We start from the raw sequence: 13,430 nt of genomic DNA, 5'->3' as shown, positions 1-13,430 counted from the left end.
AGACGGGACCCTTGACCATCGCGCAGACACCCTTTGTTTACATCCGGCTCCTCGTGGAGGCTTCTACAGCTCTAGTCTAAAACGATCGGCGTAAACGGTAAGAAAGAAGAAATGCTGGCACTGGATGTACCCTGTTTAAAAAAAAAATCTGGCACTTGATGTGTTGTTAACTATTGGCTTAACGCAAATAAACATGCGTGACAATGACGCGTGCCGTACCCGTATGTACTGAAACTCCTCCACTGGCGAGTCCGTCCCCGTTGCGATGGCGCCGAAGCCTTCGGGGCGCGGCTGTTTCCTGGTGATCAGGAGGAGCTTGTTCCTGATGGCCGCCACTATCCTCAGCTCTGAGCCATGGTGGGTGTTGATGGAGTACAAGTGACAGCCTGCATGGGACAGAGTGAGGAGGCAAGAGACACATCTGCAGTCAGACAGCAGTGACACACAAATCACAATTGACCGTGGGTGGGTCAAAAAAGTTTAATCTGAAACACAATTTTATACAATATAAAGGGGGTCCCTGCTTCATCTCTCTCTCAGCTAGGGGGTCCTTGGCCTGAAAAACGTTGAAGACCCCTGCTCTACACTAAATCTCTGTGGCGAAAATAGAGCCATGTACAAGCTCACAACACGAGCGTGAGCTTGTAGACCTGCTGTTTTTGTGTTGCTACAGTATGTTGCTGCGTTGCTGTGTAGCTCAACATGAAGCCCCCCAAAAGTGCCGTAAGCACACCATGTCACCATGAAAAGAAAACACAATGTTTAGTCACACCATGTGGGATTGAGAAAAAACAGAGTTTTACTACTATAAGAACTGGGTGATACTGAAATAAAAATAGCTCCCAGGTTTAGGGGAAAAAATCTTTGCCGCTAAATATGTAGAAAAATGCTACAATCTGCTACACTCGCACACGCACACACACACACACACACACACACACACACACACACACACACACACACACACACACACGCAAAATGCAGGCTCAGAGTCAGCTGCAGACATTTATGAACGACATATTCACAAAGCTGTATTAAGTGCATACAATTCTAAATTATAGCTTCACATAAAAATGCATTACGTGCAATTATAAGGACAGAGACAAACACACGTGCGCACCCGCACACACACACACACACACACACACACACACACACACACACACACACACACCTTGAAAATAAAAGGTTTAAGAATCGCTGGTCTAATGTATTATACCTTTAGTTTTCTCCAGCTTGTTTTCCCGGCTGTCACACTTGCTCCTGACCAGCTGCCGGTCCTCCAGGCCTCTCTTCAGGCTGCTGAGTCTGAACACGTACAGCCGAGCATCCTTCCCTGCAACACAAACACCACAACATGTAGGGGTTTTATATCTGTGGCACCACCAAATGGACGCCACTGCTATGCCCTACTATAGGAATGCTGGTGTTTTTTTAACGCATTACAACTGGCAAACGCATCTGTGTCACCGCTTTAAACATTATTTTATACTTTGAGCTGTTCAAAAATAGCAGATTTTTTTACTCAAATCTTTGCTTCTGGGAGGGGGAAGGGGGGGTCCCTGGAACAACATATTTTGAGATGGGGGTCCGTGGCCAAAATACATAAGCGGCATACGTTTTTTCAAAAAAACTGTTAGGATTTAGAAGACATCCGTAGATTTGAGTTACAAATGTTCACTTACTCACAAAATATACGTTCAAATATTTGCACACGTTTTCATGATTTAAAAAAAAAACAGCACAGATATACAAGCTCATAGCGCTATGAGCTTGTATCATGTGCTATTTTTGGCGAAGAGATTTGTAGCGGTCCAGGTACATTGTTGTAACTCAAGTCCCATTTCACTAGGACTAGTAGAGGGTTTAAGTGGTTAAAAGCGCTGGTGCCAAAGCTGCAATAATACTAACATTCATCTTTACATAGCTGTCACTGTGTCACATGGTGGCGTGCTGGTGGCGGCGCTGAGGCACCGCCATTATCACAGAATCACTGATGTCATCGCCCAGTCAATGCAATGACTTATAGTTTGTCACACACCCACCGGCCTTTCACTGTGAATGAATCATAGGCCCATATATCTGTCTCTGTGTGTGTGTGCGTGTGTGTGTGTGTGTGTGTGTGTGTGTGTGTGTGTGTGCGTGTGCGTGTGCGTGTGCGTGTGTGTGTGTGTGTGTGTGTACACTGACTGTATATACTATATATATATACCGTATATATAGAGCAGGGAGCCGACATTGTCCCACCCTCAGCAAGCAATTGTTGCGTCAGTGGCAACGAAAAACTCCCTCTTCACTGGAAGAAACATCGGGCAGACCCAGGCTCTAGGGCAGTGGTGTAAAGTAACTAAGTACATTTACTCAAGTACTGTACTTAACTACAATTTTGAGGTATTTTTTTACTTTACTGGAGTATTTCCAATTTTCAGTACTTCTACTCCACTACATCTCAGAGGCAAATATTGCACTTTTACTCCATTACAATTATTCAAAAACGTTGGTTACTAGCTAACGTTGTAGATTTTGATTATTATGACAAAACATGCATTAACCACTTCCGCCCTATATACATTTCGGCCATTTGAAAATAGGCGATCCGATCTACAAGCTCACAATGCGTCGCATCTCATCGCAGATCTACGACATCCCTTGTAGATCTGCTATTTTCAAAAGATTTTATACATTTGAAAACTTGTGAAATGGGACCTTCTGCACAATGAGTACTTTTTACTTTTGGTACTTCAAGTACATTTTGACACCGATACTTCTGTACTTTTACTCAAGTACATTTTTTATTCCGGACTTTTACTTGTAACAGAGTATTTCTACATTGCAGTATTGCTAGTTTTACGTACTTTTTTCCACCACTGCTCTAGGGTGGGACGGCCATCTGTCTCGACCATGTTGGGGGGGGTGGGGGGCGTGGCTGTATAGCTTTGTGGATAGAGAGGCCCAGTGCCATCTATTAGAGAGTTACGCCAACTCCGTTCACTTCTTCGGGCCAGGTCTTCTACATACACATACATTGGTGAATAGTGACAAATCCCTAAACCGGAAGTTCATGGAATGCATTGAAGTCGACGGCTCCTTGTCACTATTTCCAGCTACATGAACCACGTGACCGACGCTGTTTCTGACCCCTCATTGGCTGGGGGGGGGGGGGGAATTAATAAAGGTCTCCCGCCCTTTCCTCCTGTACCTTACCCTTGTCGGCCCTGATAATGAGGAGGTCCTGAGGCTCTAGAACGTGCATCTGTTTCACCACCATGGTCTTGTCGAACACGTGGACCGGCGGCAGCGTGGCCTGTGTCTCTGAAACGATAACGACCACATGCACAACCAGTCACCAGGGTGTTGCCAGATCTGCTTATTATAATTTCCCCGCCAGATTGTATTTGAAAATAGCCGATCTACAAGCTCACAACGCGTCGCGATGCGACGCGTTGTGAGCTTGTAGATCTGCTATTTTCAAATAGCTGATGTACATGTTAGAGTGCTCATGTGGCCCATTGTCGCTTCTTCTGGGCTGGTTTTCCTAGACCTGGTTGCTCGTTTCTCTCACAGAATCTGGCGACACTGCCAGTCACTACAAAGACGGTATCACTTGACGACGAAAATCCAGGATTGAGTCGGCATGGTGACGTTGACATGTCCTCTACTTTTTGTTGAGAAAACGACCAGAACAAATTCTGTTGTTACGGTGTGACGTATGCGCCCGTCAGAACAACTTCCGGGTCCAAGTGTGTGTTTTCTCAATATGCGCAGTGCTGTGTCCCCTCCTCGCTGTTTTAACAGATCTGAGGCTAAAATAACGACTTAACCACTTAAACCCCATCATCCGTATTGATTTGTGGGGAAAGCTTTCCCTGAAAAATAGCAGATCAACAAGCTCACAACTGGACACGCTGTGTGGCGTTGTGAGCTTGTCGATCGGCTATTTTCAGCGACAGCTTTCCCCACAATAACAGAAAAGATACTAGTATTGAGCCTTGTGGGACTCCGGTTTACCCATATGAGGTTTAAGTGGTTAAGTGCGATTCTACCATGTCATTCTACCGCTTTCCTGGCAACGACAAAGAGAAGAGGAAATGGTTATTCTTTAACGTTGTGTGACGTCGGACTACAAAATTACATCAGACTTAAAAACCGAATAATGCCAGAGAATAGGACTTCAAGGGATAGTTCACCCCCAAAATGACTTTTTTTCTATCGATTAGTCACCCCATGGAGACTTTGTGTCTCCTACCGGAACCGCTGCCTACCGTCATCACATTATTGGATTAGGAATGTGAATTCAAGTCTCCATGGGGTGAATAATCAATAGATTTTTTTTTTGGGGTGAACTATCCCTTTAATAAAGAGTTGCATATTAAAACCAAACATGCAGCCAAGCATGAAAGTGTGGCACTCACCGGCATTGGACACAGCGGGGTCTGAGCCTGAGCCTGTGGACAAACACATCAACATTATCATGTTAAAACCTTCACCGTGGCTATCTGATGAGTATGGTACAACACAGGTGGTGGAAGAAGTACTCACTTTTTTTTTACTTAAGTAAAAGTATTAATACCACAAGGTTACAAGTAAAAGTCCGGAATTCAACATTTACTTGAGTAAAAAAAAAAGTCTTGGCATCAAACGACACTTAAAGTACCAAAAAGTGAAAGTACTCGTTACCCAGAATGTCCCAATTATTTACAAGTTTCAAAAATGTATAGAAATCTTTTGAAAATAGCCGAAGTAGCCTATATAAAGTGCTGAAGTGGTTAATGTTTTGTAATAATAATCAAAATCTGCAAAGTAACTACATTTTGTAACTACATTTTTCAAATAATTGTAGTGGAGTGAAAGTACAATATTTGCCTAAAGTAAAGTTAAAAATACCCCCCAAAAATGACTTAGTACAGTACTTAAGTACATGTACTTTATTTCTGACAAGAAAAAAAGGCAAATGTTTGTAAAGGGTGTCTGAATGAGACATGATTTGCCTTACAGGCAGGTATACTATTTTGATATTTGAGTACATGTGTATATGTGTCATTTTTCTAACGACTTCTTATGTTGCCTTCTGATGTATTTTATACGTACAGTAGGCTATTTGAGAATAGTACATCTACAAGCTAGAATCTACAAGCTCACAACGCGTCAGATTGCGATGCGTTGTGAGCTTGTAGCTAGGCTATTTTCAAACATTTTAGAACTTTTACTTTTACTTTAAGTACATTTTAATTAGCCTGGTAAACCCTCCCTCCGGAAATCTCATTTCCATTTGATTTCAGGAGTGAGTCTGGCCTGAACGCCCATTCTGCAATATTGGCTGTGTACGCCAAACTGACGAGCCTATCAGCGTCGTCGCACATCGTTCTGTGATTGACAGCGACAGTTGGCCAATCAGGTGGCGAGTACGAGTGAGCCCGAATGGGACCGAGTGCAGCCAACAAAAATGGAACGATCCGCCATTGTTTCTGCGGCCAGTTACAATTTTTACTTTCGTTTTTAAAACGCTCTCAAACTTTGTTTTTGAGGCACGGAATTTACTTTTAAGATATCGTTTGGATAGAATTTAGTTGTTTAACTTCATATATGTGGTCAATTAATCATGACAGAGCGGGCAGTGCCACGCATTTATCCGAATAAGGCAACCTATTTTGGGCATGGTCGTCTCAAAAGTCCTTTTGCGTCACATTAGTCTGGAGGTCTGCTGATTGGCTGGAGGGGAACAACGATCATTGGCAGAAGGGGTTGTCAGTCAACGGTATTACTCCCGCCCAACTCCAGCCCACAGCCAATATTGCATACTGGGCGTTCTTGCCAGACTCACTCCTGAAATCAAATGGATATGAGATTTCCGGAGGGAGGGTTTACCAGGCTACATTTTAATACCAATACTTTTGTACTTTTATTCAAGTACATTTTGAATTCCGGACTTTTATTTGTAACACAGTAGGCTACTTCTACATTGCAGAATTGAAACTTTTACTTAAGTAAAACATTTGAGTACTTTTTCCACCACTGAACGTAGTTCACTTATGGCGTTTCCTGGCACAAAATAATATGTTCAAATGGGGGTCTGTGTGGCCAAATACATCAATTTGGGTTGTGTGAGAACCACTACGATAATAGTACAGTATTAACACAGTTCAACCTGGCATCCCTATGCTGAGCATGTCATTACGGGGCGGAAACAATTGCAGACGTCTATATATTGACGAGGATGACCTCACCGTCCAACAGCATGACCCCTGCGGTGTCCGTGGCAACCAGCAGAGACTGACCCCATGAGTCAGCACACACCATCTCATAAGGGAACGTACTGCAGAATGGCTGGGACTCCCATGGCTGTAACACGCACACACACACACACACAAATAAAATGACCCTTAGAAGGGTGGTTTTAAAAGTCCCCAGGGGTCGTTGAGGGGGTTCCATATATACATCTATATACATTTTCAAAACATCTTTAAAAAAAATGGACCAATTTGGAATATCTTTATATCTATAACATTTTAACAACACAAATCTTATCTTATGGGTGTCCCTGGCACAAATGTATTTTCAAATGGAGGGGGGGGGGGGAGGGGTCTGAAAATATTTACATACATTTTGGGGGTCCTTGACATGAACAGAGTCCGAGAACCTGTGTCTCAGAAGTTTACCCATTAAGACCTGAAGCCGATACTACATGTCTCCTAAATCCCAACAGTATTCTGAATGTATGTTTCTATATCAGTGGTGCTCAATCTTTTTCATGTCAAGGACCCCCAAAATGATATGTATTTGGCCGCGGACCCCCATCTCAAAATATTTTGTTCCAGGGACCCCCAGAAGGAAAGATTTGAGTTAAAAACGTTCACTTTAAAAAAATATATATACAAAGATTTGCAAACATTTTCACGATTTTTCAAAAATAGCCCAGAGTGTAAAATAAATAATGCTTTTTAGCTCAAATCTAAAAATGACACAGATGCGTCCCCGGTCTTAATGGGTTAAAAGCAGTTGTGAATGTGTGGCGTGATGACAACGTGATAAAAGGAAGGTGTTCTGACCTCTTTCCTACAGAGACCTGTGGTGACCAGGCTGGTCGGTGCATCCCCTCTCACGATGGTCTTCAGCTTTAAGGCCTGGAAAACACACAGCGTACGTATCTCTGAACGTGTAACATTGTGAACCTCAACAGCATACACTACAGCCTTGTTATTGTGAATTATTGTCGATGGACTTGTTTTTTGTTTCTTTTTTAATAATTATTCTTTTTTACACTCTACATTTTTATGTACTTACACTAGTATGGATGATCCATCTTTTAAAGAACGGACGGCTATGACTTGTGACTTGACGAATCATGATTTGTATATTTTACTGTTTTATAGCACTATGCTGTTATTTGTATTTGGAGTGGGTTGCTACTGTACAACAATGTGTTGTGTGTTTAATGCAATGACAATAACAACATTTTGTCCTTGTTTTTTTAAGTATTTCTAATGTATTGTTGCTCCCTGCCCCCCCTTCCCCAAAAGGACCACACTGGAAATTGAATTCATTTTCAATAAACTGCTCAATTAATCAATGAATGAATGAATCAATGAATGAATCAATCAATCGATACTTAATCTAAAGCCTAGTTCAGACCAACCATTCGTGGCGAGTGGTGTTTAAGCTCGATTTATGCAATGGCGTTGCATGCCGCAAAAAAGCCGATCTACAATCTCATTCTCACTCTTGTGAGCTTTCAGATCGGATGCTTTTGGCACGCGGCACTGGTGTAGGACGGAGCATAAATGAAGCATTACAGCATCGCAGTGCAGGTCTAAAAACGAAGACTGTAAGAACATCAAAGGGATCCCACCTACCCCTTCACTTCCATGTTAGCCCCATGCTAAATTCATTTGTGCAAATTTCCAGTCTGTGATTTCTCTCCCTTTCTCACTCACATCTACTCTCCCCAGCATCTACTGTATACCCTCCAGGCAGAACTTAAAAGAGTAGTTCACCCCAAAAAATTACTTATTCTCTATCAATTTACACACCCCATGAAGCCTTGAATTCAATGGAGTTTTTTTTTAGTTTTTGTCGACAAAGAGTCTCCTACTGAGTCTCCTATTGACCGATGACCTGGTCATCAAATTATTGGCTCAGGAATGGGGGAAAAAGGAGAAAGAATAATAATTCAAGGCTTCATGGGGCGTGTAATTGATAGAAAATAAATTAGTACTTTTTTGGGTGAACTACTCCTTTAAGGGCAGAATGGCCGCCATGTGTATATGATCAATACTCTTCATTGTTCCATTTCTGTGTGTGTGTGTGTGTGTGTGTGTGTGTGTGTGTGTGTGTGTGTGTGTGTGTGTGTGTGTGTGTGTGTGAGAATCTGTGTGTGTGTGTGTTACCTGCCCTATCCTGACAAATTCGGCCTGTCGGGCTTCCTCCTTCTTGCGTGCAGACTTGGGCGACTCGGGGAGGACGTCGCTGAAGGAACGTCTGTTCAACATGTTCTGAGGGGAGAAAGGAACCTATACGTATGGTATGGAACACCAATACACACACACACACACACACACACACACACACACACACACACACACACACACACACACACACACACACACACACACACACACACACACGGCGGACAAACACATGCACACACAAAGATCACACACACACACACACACACACACACACACACACACACACACACACACACACACACACACACACACACACACACACACACACACACACACACACACACACACACACACACACACACACACACACGGCGGACAAACACATGCACACACAAAGATCACACACACACACACACACACACACACACACACACACACACACACATATGCAAAGGGAAACAGGAAGCAGAAAGACGTCTCAGAGGAGAGGGGGGAGGTTAGCACAGTAAAGCACAATAAAAGCTAAACCGTGTCAGGAGAGAGACGGCGGAACGAAGGACAACAAGGAGCAGAAGGAGGAGCAGCAGAACCAAGTACGGTATATGAGGGAGAAAGACGGCATTGCAGTGGATATGGTCTCTGTCGGGGTGGAAACCTCATACAGTATGTCCAAAACTGTTGCTTTTCAGGATTCAAATTAGAAAACGGGCAAAAGCAGCAGATCTGCAAGCTCGAAACGCGTCGCTTGCGGATCTGCTGCTTTTGATGCTTTTGTGTGACGCTGTGGAATGATCAAGTAATGGCATTCATTTCATTTAATATGGAGATAAGAGGTTTCTGGCCGACAGCGACGATATGTCGTTATGTGGCGTTATGGTGAGGTTATGTGAGGTTGTGGTGAGGTTATGGTGAGGTTATGTAGGGTTATGGTGAGGTTATGTAGGGTTATGGTGAGGTTATGTAGGGTTATGGTGAGGTTATGTAGGGTTATGGTGAGGTTATGTAGGGTTATGGTGAGGTTATGGTGAGGTTATGTGAGGTTATGGTGAGGTTATGGTGAGGTTGTGGTGAGGTTATGGTGAGGTTATGGTGAGGTTATGTGAGGTTATGGTGAGGTTATGGTGAGGTTGTGGTGAGGTTATGGTGAGGTTATGGTGAGGTTATGTGAGGTTATGGTGAGGTTATGGTGAGGTTATGTGAGGTTATGGTGAGGTTATATGGGGTTATGGTGAGGTTATATGAGGTTGTGGTGAGGTTATGCTGAGGTTACATGGGGTTATGGTGAGGTTGTGGTGAGGTTATGGTGAGGTTATGGTGAGGTTATGTAGGGTTATGGTGAGGTTATGGTGAGGTTATGTGAGGTTATGGTGAGGTTATGGTGAGGTTATGTGAGGTTATGGTGAGGTTATGTGAGGTTATGTGAGGTTATGGTGAGGTTATATGAGGTTATGGTGAGGTTATGGTGAGGTTATGGTGAGGTTAGGTGGGGTTATGTGAGGTTATGGTGAGGTTAGGTGGGGTTATGGTGAGGTTAGGTGGGGTTATGGTGAGGTTATGTAGGGTTATGGTGAGGTTATGCTGAGGTTATGTAGGGTTATGGTGAGGTTATGCTGAGGTTATATGAGGTTATGGTGAGGTTATGTTACCTTGTGTAGGTCAGGTGTGAGGTCCTGGTAGAGGGAGCGGATTAACATGTCCAACGTCCGCTGGCGTTTCTGGGCAAAGGTTGGTGTCTCCAAAGTGGCTTTCTCTCCATTTATTACTATGGTAGACGAGGAGAGATAGGGTTCAAATTACAGAAAACTAAATTTAAAAAAATCTAAATAACAAAAACAAGTAACTTACATTTGACTAGTAAAAAGTCCCTGAATTCTTGGTGGTCAGTAAATACTGGTGGAGATGGGAGAGGTGGTCCAAACAGTGGAACGCTCTCCTCTGAAAAAATCTTCAACCTATGACAGAGAGCACAAATATCCGTGTTACACAGTCAAATCCTCTGTGTTATTTTAACACGCTAAAATGTTAGATTTTATGATGCTTTCCCGGTCTTAATGGGTTAACAGAGGATTTAATTTGTTTGTTACAAGTCAGGTCTCCATTTTCACACAGCATTGTAATAACAAGAGCCACTCACCTGTAACTGTCATTCTGGCTATTATACCTAACTAATGCAAAGATATCTGCAAGTGAAGTCAAGGGAATACAAACAAGAACTAAAACTACACAGTTTAAACGTTACACCAAAATATATTATTAAGCAGTAGCCATAATACTATTATACGTATAATAATCCGTCCCCATGTCTATTTATGACGTTTCTGTTTGTGATTGAAAGCAAAATAGCTTCGCCTCCATTTCTATCTATTGGTGGCCTGTACACTAATCATACCTAACCAATCCAAGCGCAGAAGGCCAGGTCGTGTATGTGGAGTCATCCTAATATTGTCTTTATTCAACTTATTCCTGGCCCTTCTCCAGGGCAGCGCCGTTTGCCTTTTCAGCTGCTTCATTCAACATCTGTCCACTTCCTCCCTAATAGGCTGCAGGTGTAATGCAGGTAATTCCCCGATGTTTCCAGATTTCGCAAGAGAAACAAACAGCCACGTCTATGAAAACAAGCCCAAAAGAAGCAACTAGGCTAAGTTTGACAACTTTACATCGGATATTTGAAAAGATCTACAAGCTCACAACGCGTCACATCGATTAACTTTTATTACGGTTCTGTTATGACGACTCGAGTTTCCCGCGAGATTAATAAAGGTCTATCTATCTATCTGTCTATAATAGCATTATTCAAGGTTTAAATTGGCTGTTTGTTCATTGGTCCAGGCTCCTCGTGATGTCAAAGGATACGGGTGAAGTGAGATCGGATCATGGAAGGTTTAAACGATGGCGAGGCGTCGTCTCCTTCCTGGAATACTATGGTGACGATGTCATTCCCGATGTGTCGCTTCCTCTCCACCTGGCATGGAGGACCAATCAGAGAGGAGAGACGAGAGAGGATGAGTTACTTAGCTCTTTTTTTTTTTACCTTTATTTTACCAGGCAGTCACTTGAGCTTCGAGCAAAAACTGACCAGAATGACATATCAAATACAAACATATAAAGGCACAAAAGACAAAAAAAAACATAAAGGCAAATGACTGGGATTGGGAGGGAGATTAGATGGTTGATCACGTTAATGAAAAGATCACGTTAATGAAAATAACAAAATAATTATATATAACACTACTATACAATAAAACATCAACATTCTCCCAATCCGAAAGAATGAGTCTTTTGGATTCCTGTAGTAAGTAAAGTAAGTAAGTAGCATTGGGAATCAACCGTCCCATAGATCCCATAGATCAGGAGCAGTGGCAAACCCCAGGCGCTGGAATTGAAGTTCGTTTCTGGGTTCTCTTACAGCATGCAGTTCATATTAATGGCCCAGCAGATGTTGCTATTTCACAGAGCAGTGCTGGTTGCAGTAAGGATTACTCTCAACAGAAGTGAATGAGGTTTTGGACGGACTTTACACTTGATTGTATTACCTTAGTAAACATTTTCATAAACACTTTATGTTTTCAATCGCTAGTTTAAAGACTTTTTAAAATCATCACGATATGCATTTAGTAAATTATGGTCCCATTCATTTTAAAATGTATGATAAAGTAGGGTATGTTTCTAGGGCTTTTACTGGTTCTACCGAGTGAAGACTCACTGCAGTTGCAGCCAATAGCAGTCGTTTCCGGTTTCATTTCACCGGAAGTTCAAAGATGGCGGATTTAAATTGGCCGAAAAAGTGGCCTCAAAGCAGTCTGTAGAAACCAACGGGTCTGGCTTTGTCCATTCATTTTACAGTCTATGATCAGGAGCCTATCTCCTGTTTCCTTTGTGTGAGGCATGTACAAGCACAGCCCCTGGACATGACGCTAGTTATGTCACAGTCACAGGGACTTACCCTCAATACAACCCTTCATGCTGAGTGCCAAGCTGTGACGCATTGGGTACCATCAGTGGTGGAAAAAGTACTCACATTTCTTACTTAAGTAAAAGTATCACCCTGCATGTAGAAATTCTCTGTTTCAAATAAAAGTCCGGAAAAAAATTACTTAAAGTACCAAAAGTAGAAAGTACTCATTATGCAGAATGTCCCATTTCATAAGTTTTCAAATGTATAAAAAAAACTTTTGAAGCAGATCTACAAGCTCACAATGCGTCACATCATCGCAACGCATTGTGAGCTTGTAGATCGGCTATTTTCAAATAGGCAAAGTTTAGATAGGGCTGAAGTGGTTAATGTATGTTTTGTAATAATAATCGAAATCTACAAAATAACTAGTAAAAGTAAAAGTAGAAGTAGAAGTAAAAGTATTGAAAATTGGAAATACTCCAGTAAAGTAAAAATGCCTCAAAATTGTAGTAGTAAATGTACTTAGTTACTTTCCACCACTCGGTACCATTTCTTATAGGCTTTGGTATGACTCGGCCGGGGATTTAACGCCCAACCTCTCAATCTCAGGGCGGACACTCACACTAACCACAAGCCCTCTGAGCATGCCTACAGTACAACTTGAGCTTTAAATTCAGATAGCAATGTTCCCCATCCAAAACCTAGCCAACAAGATAAATGACACGCAGATGGCTGACTCCGCTTTGTCAATTTATAACTAACAGTGGAACTGTACTAAAATCTCTTTTCAAATGTATGTGGTATTATATGTACTGACTTTAAGTCTTATTTTAACCACATGAACCATAGCGTCCCTATTCAACATTGGGCGAAAATATGCAAATATTCTGTGAAGATAGCTAATCTACATGCCCATATCTCATGTGCGCTTGTAGATCTGCTTATTTTCATCAAAAAGATTTGGTGTAGAAGGAAAAGAGGAGGGGACCAATCTACTAAAAAGTAAATCATTAATATAAGCTGCCTTCCACTTAAACCCAATATACTTTCATTTGGAGTCAAAATAGCGAAAATAACCGATCTACATGCTCCTAACGCATTGCAATGCACCGCGCTGTGTGCGGGCATGT

At 42.2% G+C, this 13,430-nt stretch overlaps 1 protein-coding gene across 4 annotated transcripts in view; it reads right to left on the bottom strand.

Annotated features, from left to right (window-relative positions):
- garnl3 (GTPase activating Rap/RanGAP domain like 3) overlaps window positions 1-13,430 on the bottom strand; it is a 108,380-nt gene that overhangs the window by 25,502 nt on the left and 69,448 nt on the right. For all 4 annotated transcript variants that reach the window (XR_014600049.1, XM_084047912.1, XM_084047914.1 and 1 more), the window contains exons 12-22: window positions 11,259-11,367; window positions 10,540-10,585; window positions 10,251-10,357; window positions 10,052-10,167; window positions 8,385-8,489; window positions 7,047-7,121; window positions 6,225-6,339; window positions 4,413-4,445; window positions 3,205-3,312; window positions 1,220-1,336; window positions 220-386 (exon numbers count right to left, since the gene is read on the bottom strand). Coding sequence is in view for 3 of the 4 variants with exons in the window: in XM_084047912.1 (XP_083904038.1) it covers window positions 220-386; window positions 1,220-1,336; window positions 3,205-3,312; window positions 4,413-4,445; window positions 6,225-6,339; window positions 7,047-7,121; window positions 8,385-8,489; window positions 10,052-10,167; window positions 10,251-10,357; window positions 10,540-10,585; window positions 11,259-11,367 (1,098 nt within the window). In the remaining variant the exon portion in view is untranslated. The remainder of the gene's footprint in view (window positions 1-219; window positions 387-1,219; window positions 1,337-3,204; window positions 3,313-4,412; window positions 4,446-6,224; window positions 6,340-7,046; window positions 7,122-8,384; window positions 8,490-10,051; window positions 10,168-10,250; window positions 10,358-10,539; window positions 10,586-11,258; window positions 11,368-13,430) is intronic.

This window comes from Gymnoscopelus microlampas (genome assembly GCF_963454915.1).
Source record: "Gymnoscopelus microlampas genome assembly, chromosome: 21".
NCBI classification, from domain to species: domain Eukaryota; kingdom Metazoa; phylum Chordata; class Actinopteri; order Myctophiformes; family Myctophidae; genus Gymnoscopelus; species Gymnoscopelus microlampas.
The sequence above is the reverse complement of the archived record's forward strand: the minus strand, read 5'-3'. Positions and strand labels throughout refer to the sequence as shown.